Here is a 17,383-nt window from a genome sequence, read left to right as displayed (position 1 = left end):
TCCAGAAAACATTTCGGCGAACCATGACCTTTCGGCCATGAATAACCACACCAGTTCATTCAAAGTTAATGCATTTATTTCCCTATATTAACAAAGCTAGCACGATATAAATGTGTCTCAACACCAAATGATATATGTAAATGAACATTAATAGCTGTCCATAACGGCGAAACAGATGCAATCTATGCAGCATTTGAATAACTATGCATTCGATAATAGCAACACAGACCACTAAAACTATAATCTGTAATGGGCTAATTGCATACATTAGTCAGCATAACAAGGTCTCAAATTGCATCGTGCATTAAATGAATCCTCATCTAACCTCAGATTAGCATCAGCATGTGGGACTTCATGCAAAAACAATTTAGTAACATTAATTTGGAAAACTCCTAACTAGGGCTCAAAAATCAGCAGTTGGTTACCTAAAAAGAAACACAATGCAATTGTACATTTTCCTTTCATATTTACCAAATTCAATCAGCATTCAAGGAAGTCTTCGTCTCACAGGTACCGGTTTCGATCAGCATGGGACGGGGCAAAGGGGCAGGGTGGACGGGGCAATTGCCTCACAGCGGCAAGATAAAAGGACAAACTACTACTTCATGCAAAGGGGCAAATCAAAGTTAAAGTCTCTAGGGCGAGAATTACTTAAAGTCTCTAGAAGATAGCAAATTGACGATGTCGGCAAGATGGGCCATAATGGCCAATGTCCTGCAAATGGCGGGTAATGGCAAATGTCTAATGGGCAATGTCCGATGGAAAAATGTCCGTAATAGCAAAAATGGCTAATGGCTGTAATGTCCGCAAAAAATGGCTGCAATGGGTAATGGCCGCTTTCTTCTTGTACACCGGGTTTAAATAAACAACAGTTCAAATCCAGTAGGGTCTTCCATTGGAGGGTTCATAGGTTGGCTTCAAATTGTCCAATCAAAAACAACAGTTCACAAGCTTCTACCTAAGCATACATTATCCTTGGAGTCGGGAACGTAAGTTGCAACATATTTTACCAATTAACTCACTTTCAGAGCGTCCATTGTCTGCACCTGCAGATTGACCTTGGAGCAAAGAAGAAGATGCCAGGCTGGCACGAAACCTTAAAGATAAGCATGTGAACCGATCTTCACTGGAAAAGTACAGCTTCAAGCAAGAATACACGTTTATTAGCACATTGGAAAAATACGAGCATCTAAACCGTGAGACAAGGCAACTAGGCCGAAGCCCACACTAAAGTTATGCTAAGTTAAAACATTTCAAACAAGCAAATCATGGCACACGTTTACGGTTATGTCAGATTAGTACAATTCTAATACATCACGTTATATAAAGCACGCTTATAAATGTTGGCAAACTACTCTGAGGGCACATTTGTCCCCGTACAATCTTTATTAGTTCGGTTAAAGTCATACTTGATTATTGCAGCACTACGTTTATGCACTAATAAATGTAAAACCTTCATTTCTGCGTCATCAATCCCTCCTCTGATGACTACTTGTCATCACACAAAACTATTCCCACAAATTTTATTCCATTAAAATTCTGTCAGTTCTCTTTGCCTTTTAGTTCCCCTTGTTCTTGCCTTGTATTCTTCTGCCATTCTTTTCATCATTTTCTCTTCCTTCCTTCTCTTAACTCTTGCCATGATCATTAGTATTCCTCTCTTTATTCCCCAAATCCCAAAGATGCAAATTAGTACTATTAGTATTCCCTGTATTATTTTTAGTAATATTCCATTCCAAATGCCACCAAGCCAATTTCCCACTGAAGCAACTCCCTTTCCAACCTTCTCCCAAACTCCTGGTTCTTTCAATTCCTTCAAGTCTGCACTCTCTTTTGTTAGATTAGCAAGCATTGTTTTAATCTTCACACTGTTGTCTGGAATATACGTGCAACAGTGACGCGCACCAAGCATTTTGCAAACGCCGCCATCCTTTGCTAAAAGAATGTCTATGGCAAGCCTGTTTTGAAGAGTCATAGCTCTTTCCGCTGCAAGTTCAGCATCCATCAGGATTATAGCACCTGAAAACTTTGTCAACATGTTATCCACTATAGTAGACAACTTTCTTATTTTAATGGAATTCAACACAACTCCCAATGAAGGAATCATGGCTCCAAATATATCTCCTACCACAGCAGCTGCGGTCTCTCTTTTCTGGATACGATGGGATCCAGATGTCTTTGGAATCATCGATAGGTCATCCAGTTGATAAACCTTTGGGAACACTATACCCAAATAACATCTCCCCCACCATCCCTTTGGAAGACGATAATAGGCATTATGCCCACAAATGTAATATACACCAGGTATGACAGGGTCAAGTCCGTTCAGCATGAATGTCCATTTGGCCTTAAAGATAAACGTATGTTTACATTCACTCGCTCCCACGAAAATGTTATCATAATAAGATTCACCACGATATATACAAAATTTCCCTACATGCCAAGCATCTAAAGCTATTCTCCCTTGTGTTTTTATTGCGGCAAAAGCATAATTATCTACTGAAGTCCTCTTACTTAGCTCCTTTTCTAATTTCGCATTCATTTGTGCCCTTCTATCATCTGTGCGATCTAAAAAGCTTATTTCTACTGCAGATAGCGAGCAGGTAAGATTTTCCCTATGTGCGTGAGCTGTTTCAAAAGGTTGCATTGGGTCGAAAAATTCCCTCATTATTTTAGCATCCCAATCTTTAGCAATCTGGCTTAGCTGCGTTATTATAGGAACATATGCAAAGGTAACATCATAATTTGAATAAAAATACTGTATGTTAGTTTGACCATAAAATCTAGAAGCTACTATACTACATGTAATCCCATATGTAAGAGGCATGTGGTGATAAGTCACCCCTTCCGTTACCGATGTCGGTATCTGTGTACACACATAACAATCTTTCGCATCCATAGTCTCAACATATTCTGTTAGTAAGCAATAGAAAACATTATACGAAAGTTCCTTCTTATCATGCAAGTGTCTCTCATCTAATTCTAGTCTTTTCAATGCGGTTAGTTCAGTGACAGTAACAGGAGCAGAAGTAGAAGCATCAATTTTCTCATTCTCACCCTTAGCACGCGTTGCAAGCACTATTGCCATTATTATTAGTACACATGCAGTTATCAAGCCTATACACGCATATTTACAATATTTCATTCTACTGTTTTGTGTAGCGTACCTAGTCATGATCTGTATAGAATCAGAGAGCTAGAAGCACTTATAAAAGAAACGATTTAGCAATTAGTTACAAAGCTTAACGAGCGCAATGTTCACACAGTTTTCTTCAGGAGCTCAGTCACTTATCGGTTAGCAGCATTTGTCTCAATTCGGCAATAACTCAGTTCGGCAATAACTCAGTCTCTTTTTTTTTTTTTTTTTTTTTTTTCAGTTAGCAACGTTGTCTCAAATCGTGTTTAAGAGTCAATCAGGTTATCAAAGTCTTATCAAGTTAGCAAATGTCTCATCCGGTTTAGCAATGTCTCAGCTGGTTGTATCACGTTAGATTATAGCAAGCAATGTCATTCATCAGTTTTTTGTTTTTTTTTCTTTTTTTTTTCAATCAACAGCGTCCATAAAACTTTTCTTTTCTATTGGTATCTCTTCTTCTTCGTTCTCAAGGCTAAGAGATACAAATTCGTCAGTCCAATCGTCATTGACTACATATGCCCATTCTGGACCGGAATATCTCCTGTTTGGTATCCTTTTCCTTTTCAATTTTGCATCTCTCTTTGATTCTGTCTCACTGGTACTTTCCTCTTTGGCCAAGTCTTTTTCTTCACTTGAGGTTGGTACCACGACAGACACTCCCTTTCTTTTCTCTTTCACTTTTGGCCCTTCACTGTCGTTCAACGTTTCTCTAGTTCTTAGTTTTACTGGCGATATACTTTGTCTTTTCTTTGCACTGTGTCCACTTGATGGACCTGCGATCTCTTCTGAAGAAGTTTGAACAGTTTCGTTCTGTTCTGCCTTGTCCCCTCCTTCTGGGAAGTCAATCAGGTTTTCCTTTTCTTTTTCTGTACCGTCTGCTTCTGGGAAAGCCCTCCTCTGATCAGGCTCTCCTGCTTTTTCACCTCTTTCGAGACCTTTGTCACCGTTACTTTCTTCAGGCTCTTTGTCACTTTCAGCTGCTTCAGGCTCTTTGTTACCTTCAGCTGCTTCGTCACTGTCTGAGGTTTCTCCTTGGTCTTCCCCAAGTGAATCGGTTGTTTCGTCCTCAGAGAATATTTCACTCTCCTCTATTTCTGCCTGTTCGCTTCTAGTTCTGTTTTGCTCTGCCTCAGCGCTCGGCACTTTGTTATCAGTTACTGGCAGTTTCAGCGCTTCAACTTCCTCATCTGTGGGACACAACACTTTCTTTGTGTGACTGGCGTGTATCCAGTTGGGAACTCCCGCACACTTCACAGCGGTAGTGGTCGTCAGGATCACTTGGAAAGGGCCTTTCCAACGGGGTTCCAGACACGACTTCCTCACGTGCTTCTTTATCACGACCCAGTCACCTGCTTTCAGTGTGTGTCCTGGACCTTGGATCGGTGGCAAGGTGGTTGCTTCCACCTGGTGAGAGAAAGAGCGAACCACGTCAGCCAGACCTTTGCAGTAGTCTAACACCATATCATCTGTAATATTCAAAAGCGCGTTTGCGGGAACTGCGGGAAGTCTCATGGCCCTGCCCATGAGAATTTCGTGCGGGGACAATCCAGTCTTTCTGTCAGGGGTGTTTCTCATTGACATTAACACCAAAGACAATGCGTCAGGCCATTTCAAATTTGTCGATGCACATATTTTCGCCATTCTTGATTTCAGTGTACCATTCATTTGTTCCACCAGTCCTGAGGCTTCAGGGCGATAGCTACAATGCAGTTTTTGCTCAATGTTCAGCGCTGCGCAAAGTAACTTTATCACCTCGTTATTGAAGTGACTTCCCCTATCTGACTCTAAAGAGATCGGGAATCCGAAACGTGGTATCAACTCCCTCAACAATAGTTTTGCAACTGTAAGGCTGTCATTTCTACGTGTAGGGTATGCTTCAATCCAGTGACTAAAAATGCACACAATCACCAACACATACTTCAGACCTCCATGCACAGGCATCTCAATAAAGTCCATCTGCATTCTGCTGAACGGGCCACTCGCCCTGCCAATGTGGCTCATGTTCTCAACCGTTCCCTTTCCTGGGTTCATCTGCTGACAAATGACACAACGATGGCAAACTGCTTCTGCAACTTGACGGAATCTGGGGTTAAACCAATCAGTTTTGAACAATCTTATCATGGCATCTCTCCCTAGGTGAGCCTGCCCATGATAGAACCGCGCTAGCTGCGATAAGAGACAATTTGGTAAAACATATTTTCCCTCATTTGAAACCCATAACTCATCTGGTCTCTTTGTACATTGTGACTTAATCCAGGAAACTCTTTCATCCTCCCTGACGCTATTCTGTAATGCTTTTAGTTCATCCATTGTATCCACGACCTTCAAGGCAAATGCTTCAGCTGGTTCGAGCTCTGGCTCACTTATCAAATTCCATTCATCCCTGAGCAATATACAGTTCAAGGCACAAAATCTTGCGACTTGATCCGCATATGCATTTCCCAAGGAAACATAGTCCTGTCCTTTTGTATGAGCACTACACTTTACCACTGCAATTTCGGCTGGCATTTGAATGGCGTGTAACAATTCCCTTATTCTCTCCCCGTTTTTCACTGGGGACCCTGAAGAGGTCAGGAAACCTCTCTGTGACCATAGTTGCCCAAAGTCGTGCACAATTCCAAACCCGTACTGACTATCAGTGTAAATGGTCACCTTCATCAATGTAGACAGTTGGCATGCTCTTGTAAGGGCTACAAGCTCTGCTACTTGTGCAGAATAGACTCCTTGGAGCCAGGACGCTTCCAAGACACCTGTTACAGTACATACAGCATATCCTGCTTTCAAAATTCCCAATGCATCTCTTAAACATGACCCATCAACAAAAACAATTTGGTCATTTTCATCAAGCTTAGTATCCTTAATGTCAGGTCGGGGTTTTGTGCAAAATTCAGTCACCTGAAGGCAGTCATGCTCGACGTCTTCAGCGTTCTCAATTTCAGCATTTTCTCCGGGAAGCAAGGCTGCTGGATTCAACGTAGTGCACCTTTTCAGCTGCACATTCGGTGAGCCCAGAATTATTGTTTCATGCCTTGTGAGTCTTGCTCCAGTCATGTGTTGCGTTCGGGAGCGGGTCAAAAGTATTTCAACTGAGTGAGGGACCATGACTGTTAATGGGTGTCCCATCACTATTCCTTCACTCTGAGTGAGGCTGATACCAACTGCTGCTACGGCGCGCAAACACCCTGGCAGTGCTGCTGCGACCGGATCCAAAGTAGCTGAAAAATACGCTACTGGTCTGTTTATGCCACCATGGGCTTGGGTCAAGACAGACAAAGAACATGCATCACGTTCATGACAAAACAATGTGAAAGGCTTTGTGTAATCAGGCATACCTAAAGCTGGAGCCCTGCACATGCATTCTTTCAATTCAATAAAAGCATCCATCTCATCTCCTTTCAGCTCAATTTCATCCAAGGCATCCTTCTGGGTCAGTTTCAGTAAAGGCTTTGCTTGAGTCGAGAAGTTGGGAATCCATTGGCGACAGTAGCTCACCATCCCCAAAAACTTCCTCACCTCCCTCCTTGTCTTTGGTGGACTCATTTGAAGTACACTTGTTATTCTTTCCTTCATTATTCTCCGTGACCCTTTCTCTATTTGATGACCCAAGTATTTCACTTTCTTCTGACAGAACTGCAACTTTGAAGGAGACACCTTGTGTCCATTCCTTCCCAAATGGTTCAGTAGAGCAATGGTATCGGCTGTGCAGCCACTTTCTGTCTTGGATGCAATCAGTAAGTCATCAATGTACTGCACTAGGGTTGACTTGAATGGCAATTCTAACGCTTCCAAGTCTTTCTTTAGAATCTGATTGAAAATTGACGGTGACTCAGAAAACCCTTGAGGAATTCGACACCAACTGTAAACTCTGTCTAAGAATTTGAAACAAAAGAGAAATTGGCTGTCCTCATGAAGAGGCACCGAAAAGAATGCTTGTGACAAGTCGATGACTGAAAACCACTCGGCATCGCAAGGGATTTGAAACATTATCACAGCTGGATTCGGTACTACAGGGCAGCATTTAATTACGATGTCATTTATTTTCCTCAAGTCCTGCACTATTCGGACCTTTCCACTCGGCTTTATTAGTCCCATGATTGGTGAATTACATGGACTGCTTAACACTTCTTTCAGTACTCCCTGTTTTACAAACTCGTCAATGAGTTGGGCGACTTTCATGAGGGTGTCTTGTGCCATGTGGTATTGTGGGGTCTGGGGAAAGGTTACATTGGGTTTTACGGTCACTTTCACTGGTTCCACTCCTTTCACCAATCCCACCTCCTTTCCTGTCATATCCCACACTTCCTTTCCGACTGTTTCCCGTAATTCAGCTGGAATATCTTCTTCAGTTATCATCGGAAAAAGGTTAATCAGAGGATATTCTTCATCAACAGTTTCCATCTCATCCCCTTCTACACTTTCCTCTTCTTCCCCATCACTGTTCGTCTGAATTCTAATTTCATCGTCCGAACACATAATCGAACATCCCAATTTCCACAATAGGTCTCTCCCTAACAGTGCTATCGGGCTTGAGTCACATACCACAAAATTATGTAACCCTTGATAGTTACCAATACTGACTGGTACTGGATCTGTGATTGGGTTCGTCAGGTGCCTGTTTGCTACTCCCACTACTTGAACTGTTCTCCCTGAGAGTGGCAAATTTGGTACTTCAATGCTCCTAACAGTTGAACGTGTGGCTCCTGTGTCAACTAAGAATGAAACACGATGACCCATAACTCTTCCCTCCACATACGGACCCTTTTGATCAACTTCCAAGGATACTGCAAGCACACAATCTCCCTCCTCTCCTGAACTTTCACTCTCCCATACATTGTTTATTCCATTCTCACTGTGTAATGGGAACTGTTGTACTGTGCCATTTGTATTCATCACCTGACCCGAGACCTGTGGAGGAACCATCACTTGCTGCTGACTCACTGGTGCCAAAGGTATTTGCATTTGCTGATTAGGTACCATGGGAAACTGCTGTTGCATTGGCTGCATTTGCGTCATCTGCATACGGGGCATCTGCATCTGCTGCGGCTGCATGGGCTGTAATCCTTGCAGCTGATTTATAGTCTGAAAATTTGGGTTTGGACCTCTCATTTTCGGTCCCCTCATTGTCTGGAATGCATTGACATCATTGTTTTGCTGACCAACACCTGCACCTTCCTGCACCACCATCGGGCACTCGCGTTTCCAATGTCGACGATTCCGCACACGTGACACGGCATCACCCTTTTCATTGCCTGCACACCATTCGGAATCGCAACAGTGTTCAAATCCGGACCATTACTCCCAAAACCTCCTCTGCCTCTGCCTCTCGTCTGTGGCTGAAACACCATATTTCCCTGCGGCTGCGGCTGCGGTATCTGCTGTTGGAACCCTTGCAACCCTTGCAAACCTGTCTGAGCTGCTTTAAGTTGCATCATCATCACTTTCTCTTTCAACCTTTTCTGTTTCACTTCAATTTCGTCGCTACAGTATTTCGCATAATTCAACACCTCATCAATCGGTTTCGACTGCCAACAAATCAAATGCGTCTTTATCATCTGACTTATCTCTGGTCTCAGCCCTTCCACAAATCTAAACACAAAATGAAGCATGTCCTTCGCCTCTATTGTTTCCGTACCACTGTAGTTCTTGAACGCCTTCAACAACCTCTCATAGTAACCATGAATCGACTCTTTAGCCTCTTGGGCAGTTCGATCAATCTTCTGCCAATCCACATTTTTCGCGGCAACCTTCGTCTTCAAATGCTCAATCACCTTATAGTACAAGCTCATTACCATAGGTGATGGTGCACCCGTATCCCTGTCTCTCTCTGGTTCACTTGTCGGCCAACCTACAGCCCTTTTGCAGTCTTCCCACAAATCTGCCGGAACCACAATCTCAAAGAGGGTGTTCAGGTCTTCCCAAAGACATTTGGCAAGCTTCACAAACCTATCAGTCTGTTGAAACCATTCAATCGGTTTCTCTCTCAGTTTGGGAAAATCATCCGTAAAAGACTGAATGTCGCTTCTGTGCCACGGTACATGTATCAATTTTCCCCCTGCTGTCTCCCTCATTGGTAACATGGTTATTGCATCACTACTCTGTGGTCTTTTCTCCTTATGCTCTGGGACACTGTCTTTCTTCTTTTCCTTTGCCCATCTGCTTTCCCATTTGTCTAAGCACCTCCACACTTGTGCACTCTGCAGCAATTCTCTAAGGTGCGTTTTCATGCCTGCTGACCTCATGTGTTCAAAGTCTGTGGTCCCGAAATCCAATCTATAGCTCCTGCTCAAGTGTTTTGTCTTGTCTATCTCAACCCCGTTTTTGTCAGCTATTTCTTGCAACCTTCTATGTACCTTGTTCACCTCTCTCATAATCCTGGGACATAGATACCTCAGCTCTTCTTCCGAGTAGGACTCTAACCTATTCAAACCCATAGTCCCTTCCACCAATTCTTCTGCTTCCATGTTCAACCTGACCCTATTCAGATAATCTTCTCCCTTCCCACTGGCTGAGCTTTGTGTGGAATTCAGACTGTTGAACCACTGTGTCAGCTGTTGCGTATTCAACCCCATCAGTGTAGCATTTGCATCGACTGCCATTGATGGTTGCGGCAACTTTTCAGTGTTCGATGCTAGCGGTATCATCAGTGGGGGACTCGACCTCACCACTGTTGACTGAGCACATATGGGACTAAACTCCATCAAGGACCCAGATCCAGTTGGCAGAGCCGCTATCGGAGTTGTCTCTGGAGTGTTTTCTATGCACCTCCTCTCCGTCCCACTCTGCACCATTGATCCTTGACCGCTCATACCTAAGTTAGGCTGAGTGTACAAAGGTACCGGTGGACCTACAGTAATGGGTAGGGATATCGCATCTGGGTTCTGTCCATTCCCCAAGTTCTGAGGCATGTTCATTCCCACACTATGGGTCATCATTGCCGGCATGCCCGTCTGACTCCCCGTCATCTGAGCATGTGCGGTTCCCCCCTGCATCTGCTTTTGAGGCATCAAAAGCTGGGTTGATTCAGCTTGTGCCAATGTTGGGTTGCGACCATTCTGTACTCCCATTACGGTTGGATCTAGAATCATTCCCGTACTGTTGTCACTGCTGTAGTACCTTGGGACCTGCGGCTGATAATTTTCTGCTGGTTTCAACATAGGCACATCTGGATATATTCTCCTAACCTGCGGTATCTGCGGGGTGAACAGTAAACTCGGGTCCTTAGATCCCGATGGCGTTTCTGAATTCGGAGTTTCATTATTCTGTACCGGTGCCGGAGGGGCAGAACTGGTACTTGGACCTTGTTCACTCGCTGCATAAGGTGGTGGACGGTCGTTCAGCAATTGGATGATGAACTCCTCATCCTCTGACTCGTCTTCTCTATCTTTGGAACACCTCCTATTTGTCTTACAGGTAGCTTTCTTGCCTGTCGCCTCTTCTTCCTTAGCAATTGCGGGAAACAATTTTATCCCCTGCAATATATCTGACCTCCACACCTTCTGTGCATTATCCCACCTAGCGTCCGCTAGTGTCTTTTCTACCTTTCTTATCCTGTTCTCGAATTTCTTTTGCTGTTGCTGTCTAGCCATTAGTTCCCAAATCGCTAGAGCCTCAAACTGTGCTGGCCTTGGAGGTACCTTCATGTCGTACATCGCAAATCTCAAATTCTCTAGGATCCTTATATTGAATGTCCCATGGATCGGGAACGCTATGCTCCCATGTTTCTCTGTCAGCTTGTGCCATTGCTTTAGCCAAAGGCACGGAGCTACCCCCTTTTCCTCCATTACAATGTAAGCTGGTGTACCTTCGGGTGGCGTCTCCTCTCCTACGCTCGCTTTAATGTAAGACTCCCCCTTCATCGCACTCTTTAATGCTTTAAAAAATTTCATTTTCTCGTCTTTTATTTCACAAAGTTTGTAATCAATAAGTGACTTTAATTCCCGGAATACTCTTCGCTTGCCTTTCCCCTTCCAATCGAGCCCCACGGACTGCGTCCAATCCGTGCGCGACCCTTCTCTGCAACCAACCTATCCCAGCGCGGCTCCTAGTGACGTCACACTCACACACACTGCGGCTGACAAAGCCTCGCGGCTTGTCCTCCTTCACTCAGCTCCTCTCGTAACAACTTCTAGCATGTATCGCGAGCAACCAAATAATAATAAAACAGATCTGTCTGTTTACTACAGGAAGGGTAACACAATCGCTTCAGGACCTTAGGGATTTTTCACTAGCCTCGGCAGTTATTCCATCATTCTCGGTCCCCACTTTCGCAAGCAAATCTGACCCGCAGACTCTGCTCTCAACTTGTCAGTGATCTATTCTAGTGCACTTAGAATTTGTCAAAGCCCGAAGTCGAAGTTTTCTTTCACTCCCTTAACACACGTACCGACTTGTTGACCACGCCCGGTCAACCTATTAAACCGACCAGACCACAACATAAAACAAGTGTCTCATACACTTTTCAACATACTCCGGAGTCTCTTGACCTCGCAGGGCCCGTCTCAACAACAACAACCACGTGGACCTTTTTCTGCACAAAGCGCCACATACACATGAAGTTCGACGACTTCCCTACTCTCACACTCGGAGTCGCACCTCCGCTATTCTCTAAAATCCTCGCAACCTTTTCAAACAATCTGCGGCAATAAGCTGTGCAAGCGCAAAATCCTAACTTCACTCATACCGTCACTAGTACCGCCAACGCCGATCTCACACCTCCATTCTCTCCATTCGAAAGCTCCGAGATCCCGGGAAAGTCGCGGGGGACTTAGGGCATCATCATTCTCTCAATCTGTTTTACCCAAGAAAAATCTAATTCAACACCATATACCTCTCGAGCGGGGTCCCAAAAGTCGAAACCGTTAATTCAACACCATATATCTCTCGAGTGGGGTCCCAAAGGGCGTAACCGTCCTCTGCTACCATCTACTGATAGAGCGTTCCGTACCTAATAAATTACCTGTATCTGGACGCTCTTGGGTCGATGAATCTTTTGACCAAGTGGGGCACTCTTCACCCGAGAGTAATCAATTTAATCAAATCAATAATCAATAACGAACATAAGCAATACCCTGATCAACATAACACTTCACAATTAATCCAGAAAACATTTCGGCGAACCATGACCTTTCGGCCATGAATAACCACACCAGTTCATTCAAAGTTAATGCATTTATTTCCCTATATTAACAAAGCTAGCACAATATAAATGTGTCTCAACACCAAATGATATATGTAAATGAACATTAATAGCTGTCCATAACGGCGAAACAGATGCAATCTATGCAGCATTTGAATAACTATGCATTCGATAATAGCAACACAGACCACTAAAACTATAATCTGTAATGGGCTAATTGCATACATTAGTCAGCATAACAAGGTCTCAAATTGCATCGTGCATTAAATGAATCCTCATCTAACCTCAGATTAGCATCAGCATGTGGGACTTCATGCAAAAACAATTTAGTAACATTAATTTGGAAAACTCCTAACTAGGGCTCTTATCAAAAATCAGCAGTTGGTTACCTAAAAAGAAACACAATGCAATTGTACATTTTCCTTTCATATTTACCAAATTCAATCAGCATTCAAGGAAGTCTTCGTCTCACAGGTACCGGTTTCGATCAGCATGGGACGGGGCAAAGGGGCAGGGTGGACGGGGCAATTGCCTCACAGCGGCAAGATAAAAGGACAAACTACTACTTCATGCAAAGGGGCAAATCAAAGTTAAAGTCTCTAGGGCGAGAATTACTTAAAGTCTCTAGAAGATAGCAAATTGACGATGTCGGCAAGATGGGCCATAATGGCCACTGTCCTGCAAATGGCGGGTAATGGCAAATGTCTAATGGGCAATGTCCGATGGAAAAATGTCCGTAATAGCAAAAATGGCTAATGGCTGTAATGTCCGCAAAAAATGGCTGCAATGGGTAATGGCCGCTTTCTTCTTGTACACCGGGTTTAAATAAACAACAGTTCAAATCCAGTAGGGTCTTCCATTGGAGGGTTCATAGGTTGGCTTCAAATTGTCCAATCAAAAACAACAGTTCACAAGCTTCTACCTAAGCATACATTATCCTTGGAGTCGGGAACGTAAGTTGCAACATATTTTACCAATTAACTCACTTTCAGAGCGTCCATTGTCTGCACCTGCAGATTGACCTTGGAGCAAAGAAGAAGATGCCAGGCTGGCACGAAACCTTAAAGATAAGCATGTGAACCGATCTTCACTGGAAAAGTACAGCTTCAAGCAAGAATACACGTTTATTAGCACATTGGAAAAATACGAGCATCTAAACCGTGAGACAAGGCAACTAGGCCGAAGCCCACACTAAAGTTATGCTAAGTTAAAACATTTCAAACAAGCAAATCATGGCACACGTTTACGGTTATGTCAGATTAGTACAATTCTAATACATCACGTTATATAAAGCACGCTTATAAATGTTGGCAAACTACTCTGAGGGCACATTTGTCCCCGTACAATCTTTATTAGTTCGGTTAAAGTCACACTTGATTATTGCAGCACTACGTTTATGCACTAATAAATGTAAAACCTTCATTTCTGCGTCATCACCAGCATAAATGCATCTCTATTGAGGTGCATGGACTAATATTTGATAGGCAATAGCTATCTTTCTTTAAGCAATGGCAGAAAGCAGCTTGCCCAACAAAGTAATTGCTTAAGTGAGTTGGCCCAAAATCCTCTCTGTGTACGTTTTCTTTAGTATTGAAGACGTGAGCCTTTATCGGCTAGAAAAGCTGCAACATTTCCCCGCTCAACGACCCCCACACACAGCATGGTGAGTTACAGGCAGTCCCTGCTCACCGACAAACATCCTCAATCCAGCTGTGATCTGACCCCGGAACGGCCAGTAAAATACCCCGTCTGCTGTGGTGTGTGTAAGGAAGTAGAGACAGGGGCCCGCCCTCTTCCCAAACGAATCAAAACGAAAAACGAAACTTTACTTCACTTTTTTCACCCCGGCGGCGAGAACATGGATGCTGCAAACCAGCTCCGGGGTCTGAAGGAGGAGGCCACCTGTTCCATATGTCTGGAATATTTCACAGACCCCGTGTCCGTGGAGTGTGGACACGTCTTCTGTCTGTCCTGTATCACTCGGTGCTGGGAGGGGTTGGAGACCGACTTCCCTTGCCCTCAGTGCAGAGAAACATCTCCGAACAAAACCTTCAGGCCCATCAGGCAGCTGGCAAATGTGGCTGACATCGCCAAACAGCTTCACATCCCGAGTGCGACCACGCAGGAGGAGAACCTGTGCAGAGTACACGAAGAGAAACTGAAACTGTTCTGTGAAGATGACCAGGAGCCCATCTGTGTGATCTGTCGAGAGTCTAGAGACCACAAAACTCATTCGGTGCTCCCTATTCCAGAGGCTTCCCAGGAGTACAAGGTGTGTACACCGCAAGTCTGGGACAGAGAAATGGAAGCATGAAATCCTTATTGAAACTTCCGCAAAGTAGGAAACTTGTAAGATTTTATAATTTTTAGATGTTTTGGGGATCTGCTTTGCAAACAAATTCAAATGAAAACCACTGTAAAGTGACAGAGAAGAGAGGGTAATATCACCAGTTAAATGGAAGTTTGGAGGAAGAGTTATACATTTTTTTTTTATAAAGAGAACAAAGGATTCGCGTTTCCCAGTTCCATGAGTGAGTAGCTCATCCGGTCCAAGTTTATTTCTCTGCATCCTATGATCTGTAAACCGTTTAATCAATTAGCAAGTCAGAACTGCAAATCCCAGAATGCACAGAAAAAAGTATGACTGGATGAGGCACTCTCGCAAGGCTATTGATATTATTTATAGATACATGCTAAATTGGGTTATCATACTCTGTGCTGTAATATCCACTTATGACAACCTGTAGTACTCATATTTGCACTTAATATTTTGCTGATTTTATGCCTTCTTTGCTAAACCATTTTCTAGACTTGTAGACTGAATTACCCAACCCGAGAAAATACAAACGTAGGAACTCGTACAAAATGCGTTTGCACGGTGTGCAGACCTCGAAGTGAGGCCAGGCCGAAGCATGACTATGTTAACTGGAGCAACCAAATGGTGCATCTTCAGACACATTTTCCCACTCGTTTTAGTGAACAAATATCAGTTTTATAGCTCCCTAAAAGACACCCTAGAGACGTCCTGTGTCCTTGTATATGTGTCTTACAAAGGAAAGATATACTTGGCTGTGAAAAAAAGGAACTGGAGATATTTTATTTCTGTAGACTCCACAAACATAAACATTATACTTGGAGTGGTAGTGAACTTCAGCTTGTTGGAAAAAAATAATGTCCACCGATATGGCCACATTTTTACACTATTATATGTGTAAACTGCACTCTTTGTTCATCCTTTTCACTTCAATAGGTAAAGAAATTTATGTTAGGGCAAGGTAATCACATTTCAACAGCTTTAAACCATCATTTGAAATCCTGCATCACCATCTAACTAATATGTGTGATCCTGGGCGAATATTTGCTTTACATACTGGGAGTGCCAATTTGCTATTCATTTTGCTGTGCCTTCCTTGTAACCCGTTTAATTAAGATCAATCAACCTGTTACTAATCTTCAGGTTCAAGACTATCTACAGGTCATGCAGGAATTACTGGGCCCATCGAAAGTGGTTGAGGCCTTTTACTCCTAATGTCCGAAGATCACTTTACTATGGATCACACTCAACTAGGTTAAGCACCCCCTTCTGCACCATGACTTTCCGTTAATAGCACAGCACGAGCAGTCAAAGCTCCCTTGCAGAGAAGTGTAGATACAGGTCAGTGGCACGACTCATAAGTCAACGTGCAAACAGCACACACAATAAATTAATGTCCAGACAAATTTTTGTTTTTGTATATGCAAAAGGTAAACAACATTAAAAAAGAAATAACACAGTTCCCCCTATGAGACAGATACTGTAGCAGTTGTCTGGACCCTCCCCAGCTACTCAATGCCCATACAACAAGTGTTGTTATTTCCATTCACATATGATGACATCCAAGAAGCATAAACTACTTGGCCCTGTTGCGGGGTATCCCCTTCTCAGACTCCGTTCATAAGATGTGATCACTTAGAGTCAAGTAGGGTTGATAAACACCCTAGCGGTACATCCCCAGGGCCCAATAGGCCCATTTCTCACCTAACCATTCCAGTGGTACGACACCTGACAGTGGTGCAGTGCAGTCCTGGTCTGTATTGGCAAAATCGGGCTGCACGCGTTCTCATGTGCAGCCCTTGGCAGGCAGTGCTGAAATGTTTTACTCACTCACCCTCAGTCACAGATCTGGGTTTAATACATCGTTCATTTGCTCGCCATGCCACCCTAGTTTGGACCCAGCCATATGCAAAGCTCTCTACTGAGGCACCAAGCCAGGAACAAACAAACCATTGGCCAAAAGACATTGAGCTCTTTGCTTTTCCCTTAACCCAGATTTAATCATGGTCACCTTGTCATTCAGCTCAAGCCCAGTCCTAGCAAGTGAATATGCCATGCCCTCTCCACTAGCTACCAGTCCTGTATCCTTGGTTCCAGGGAGGATCTTTCAGACTTATGGTACGTCCTCTCAACCATAGTGCAGAAGTCTCCAGTATCTCTCAGGGCAGGTACTTTCCTCCCATTGATACTAATGATCTGCAGAATACCCAGAATTTTTGGATGGATGTACTTTAGGGCATGTGTGTTCCTCTCTTAAATGTCCATAGCTACTAAGTTGGGTGCAGCTGGTCCCTCTCGGCCACCTTCATCAATGTGTAACATAATTGCTATAAAGGGCATGGCTGTATCGAGTTCCTTCTCTTGAAGGTTTCTCTTGTAATGTCCCAGCTTGTGGCACTTAAAACAAGTCATCAGTTTGGACTTAGAAGGGCTTCCCTGGCTTCCCTTCTAATGATGCTCCTTCTTGGACACACTATTACCATTACCATGTTTCCTGGGCCCTCCTTGAGGATTGTGAGGATTACACTTGTTTGGAATCAGTCAGTATAGAGTGTTTCTTCTCTTTTAGCTTAGAACTATGCTGCTCCAGCTCCAGCCCTGTTGGCAAACCACTTATTAGCTACCACTGCAAGTCTGGTTGGATCCCTCTTTGTCAAATCAGATAGGTATTCCTAAAGTGGGGTAGAGCACTCTTCCTTAAGTCGCTCTGTCACCATCAACTTGTTAAGTGACTGAAAATCCCTGACCTCCATCCCTCTTACCCGCTCATTCCGATCACGCAATACAACATGAATCC

At 43.6% G+C, this 17,383-nt stretch overlaps 1 protein-coding gene across 3 annotated transcripts in view; it reads left to right on the top strand.

The window, feature by feature from the left end:
• The window catches only part of LOC138299194 (E3 ubiquitin-protein ligase TRIM39-like), a 261,551-nt gene that overhangs the window by 117,448 nt on the left and 126,720 nt on the right, over window positions 1-17,383 (top strand). Inside the window, exon 1 of one of the 3 annotated variants that reach the window (XM_069237294.1) lies at window positions 14,095-14,544. The exons of 1 other annotated variant lie outside the window; for it this stretch is intronic. In XM_069237294.1, the coding sequence (XP_069093395.1) occupies window positions 14,131-14,544 (414 nt within the window). In that variant the 5' untranslated portion in view covers window positions 14,095-14,130. Of the gene's footprint in view, window positions 1-14,094; window positions 14,545-17,383 lie in introns of those variants that run through there. One more of the 3 variants, XM_069237293.1, reaches the window with a different exon arrangement.

This window comes from Pleurodeles waltl, chromosome 6, assembly GCF_031143425.1.
Source record: "Pleurodeles waltl isolate 20211129_DDA chromosome 6, aPleWal1.hap1.20221129, whole genome shotgun sequence".
Taxonomy (NCBI): Eukaryota; Metazoa; Chordata; class Amphibia; order Caudata; family Salamandridae; genus Pleurodeles; species Pleurodeles waltl.
Note: the sequence above shows the minus strand (reverse complement) of the source record. Positions and strands in the feature narration are given on the sequence as shown.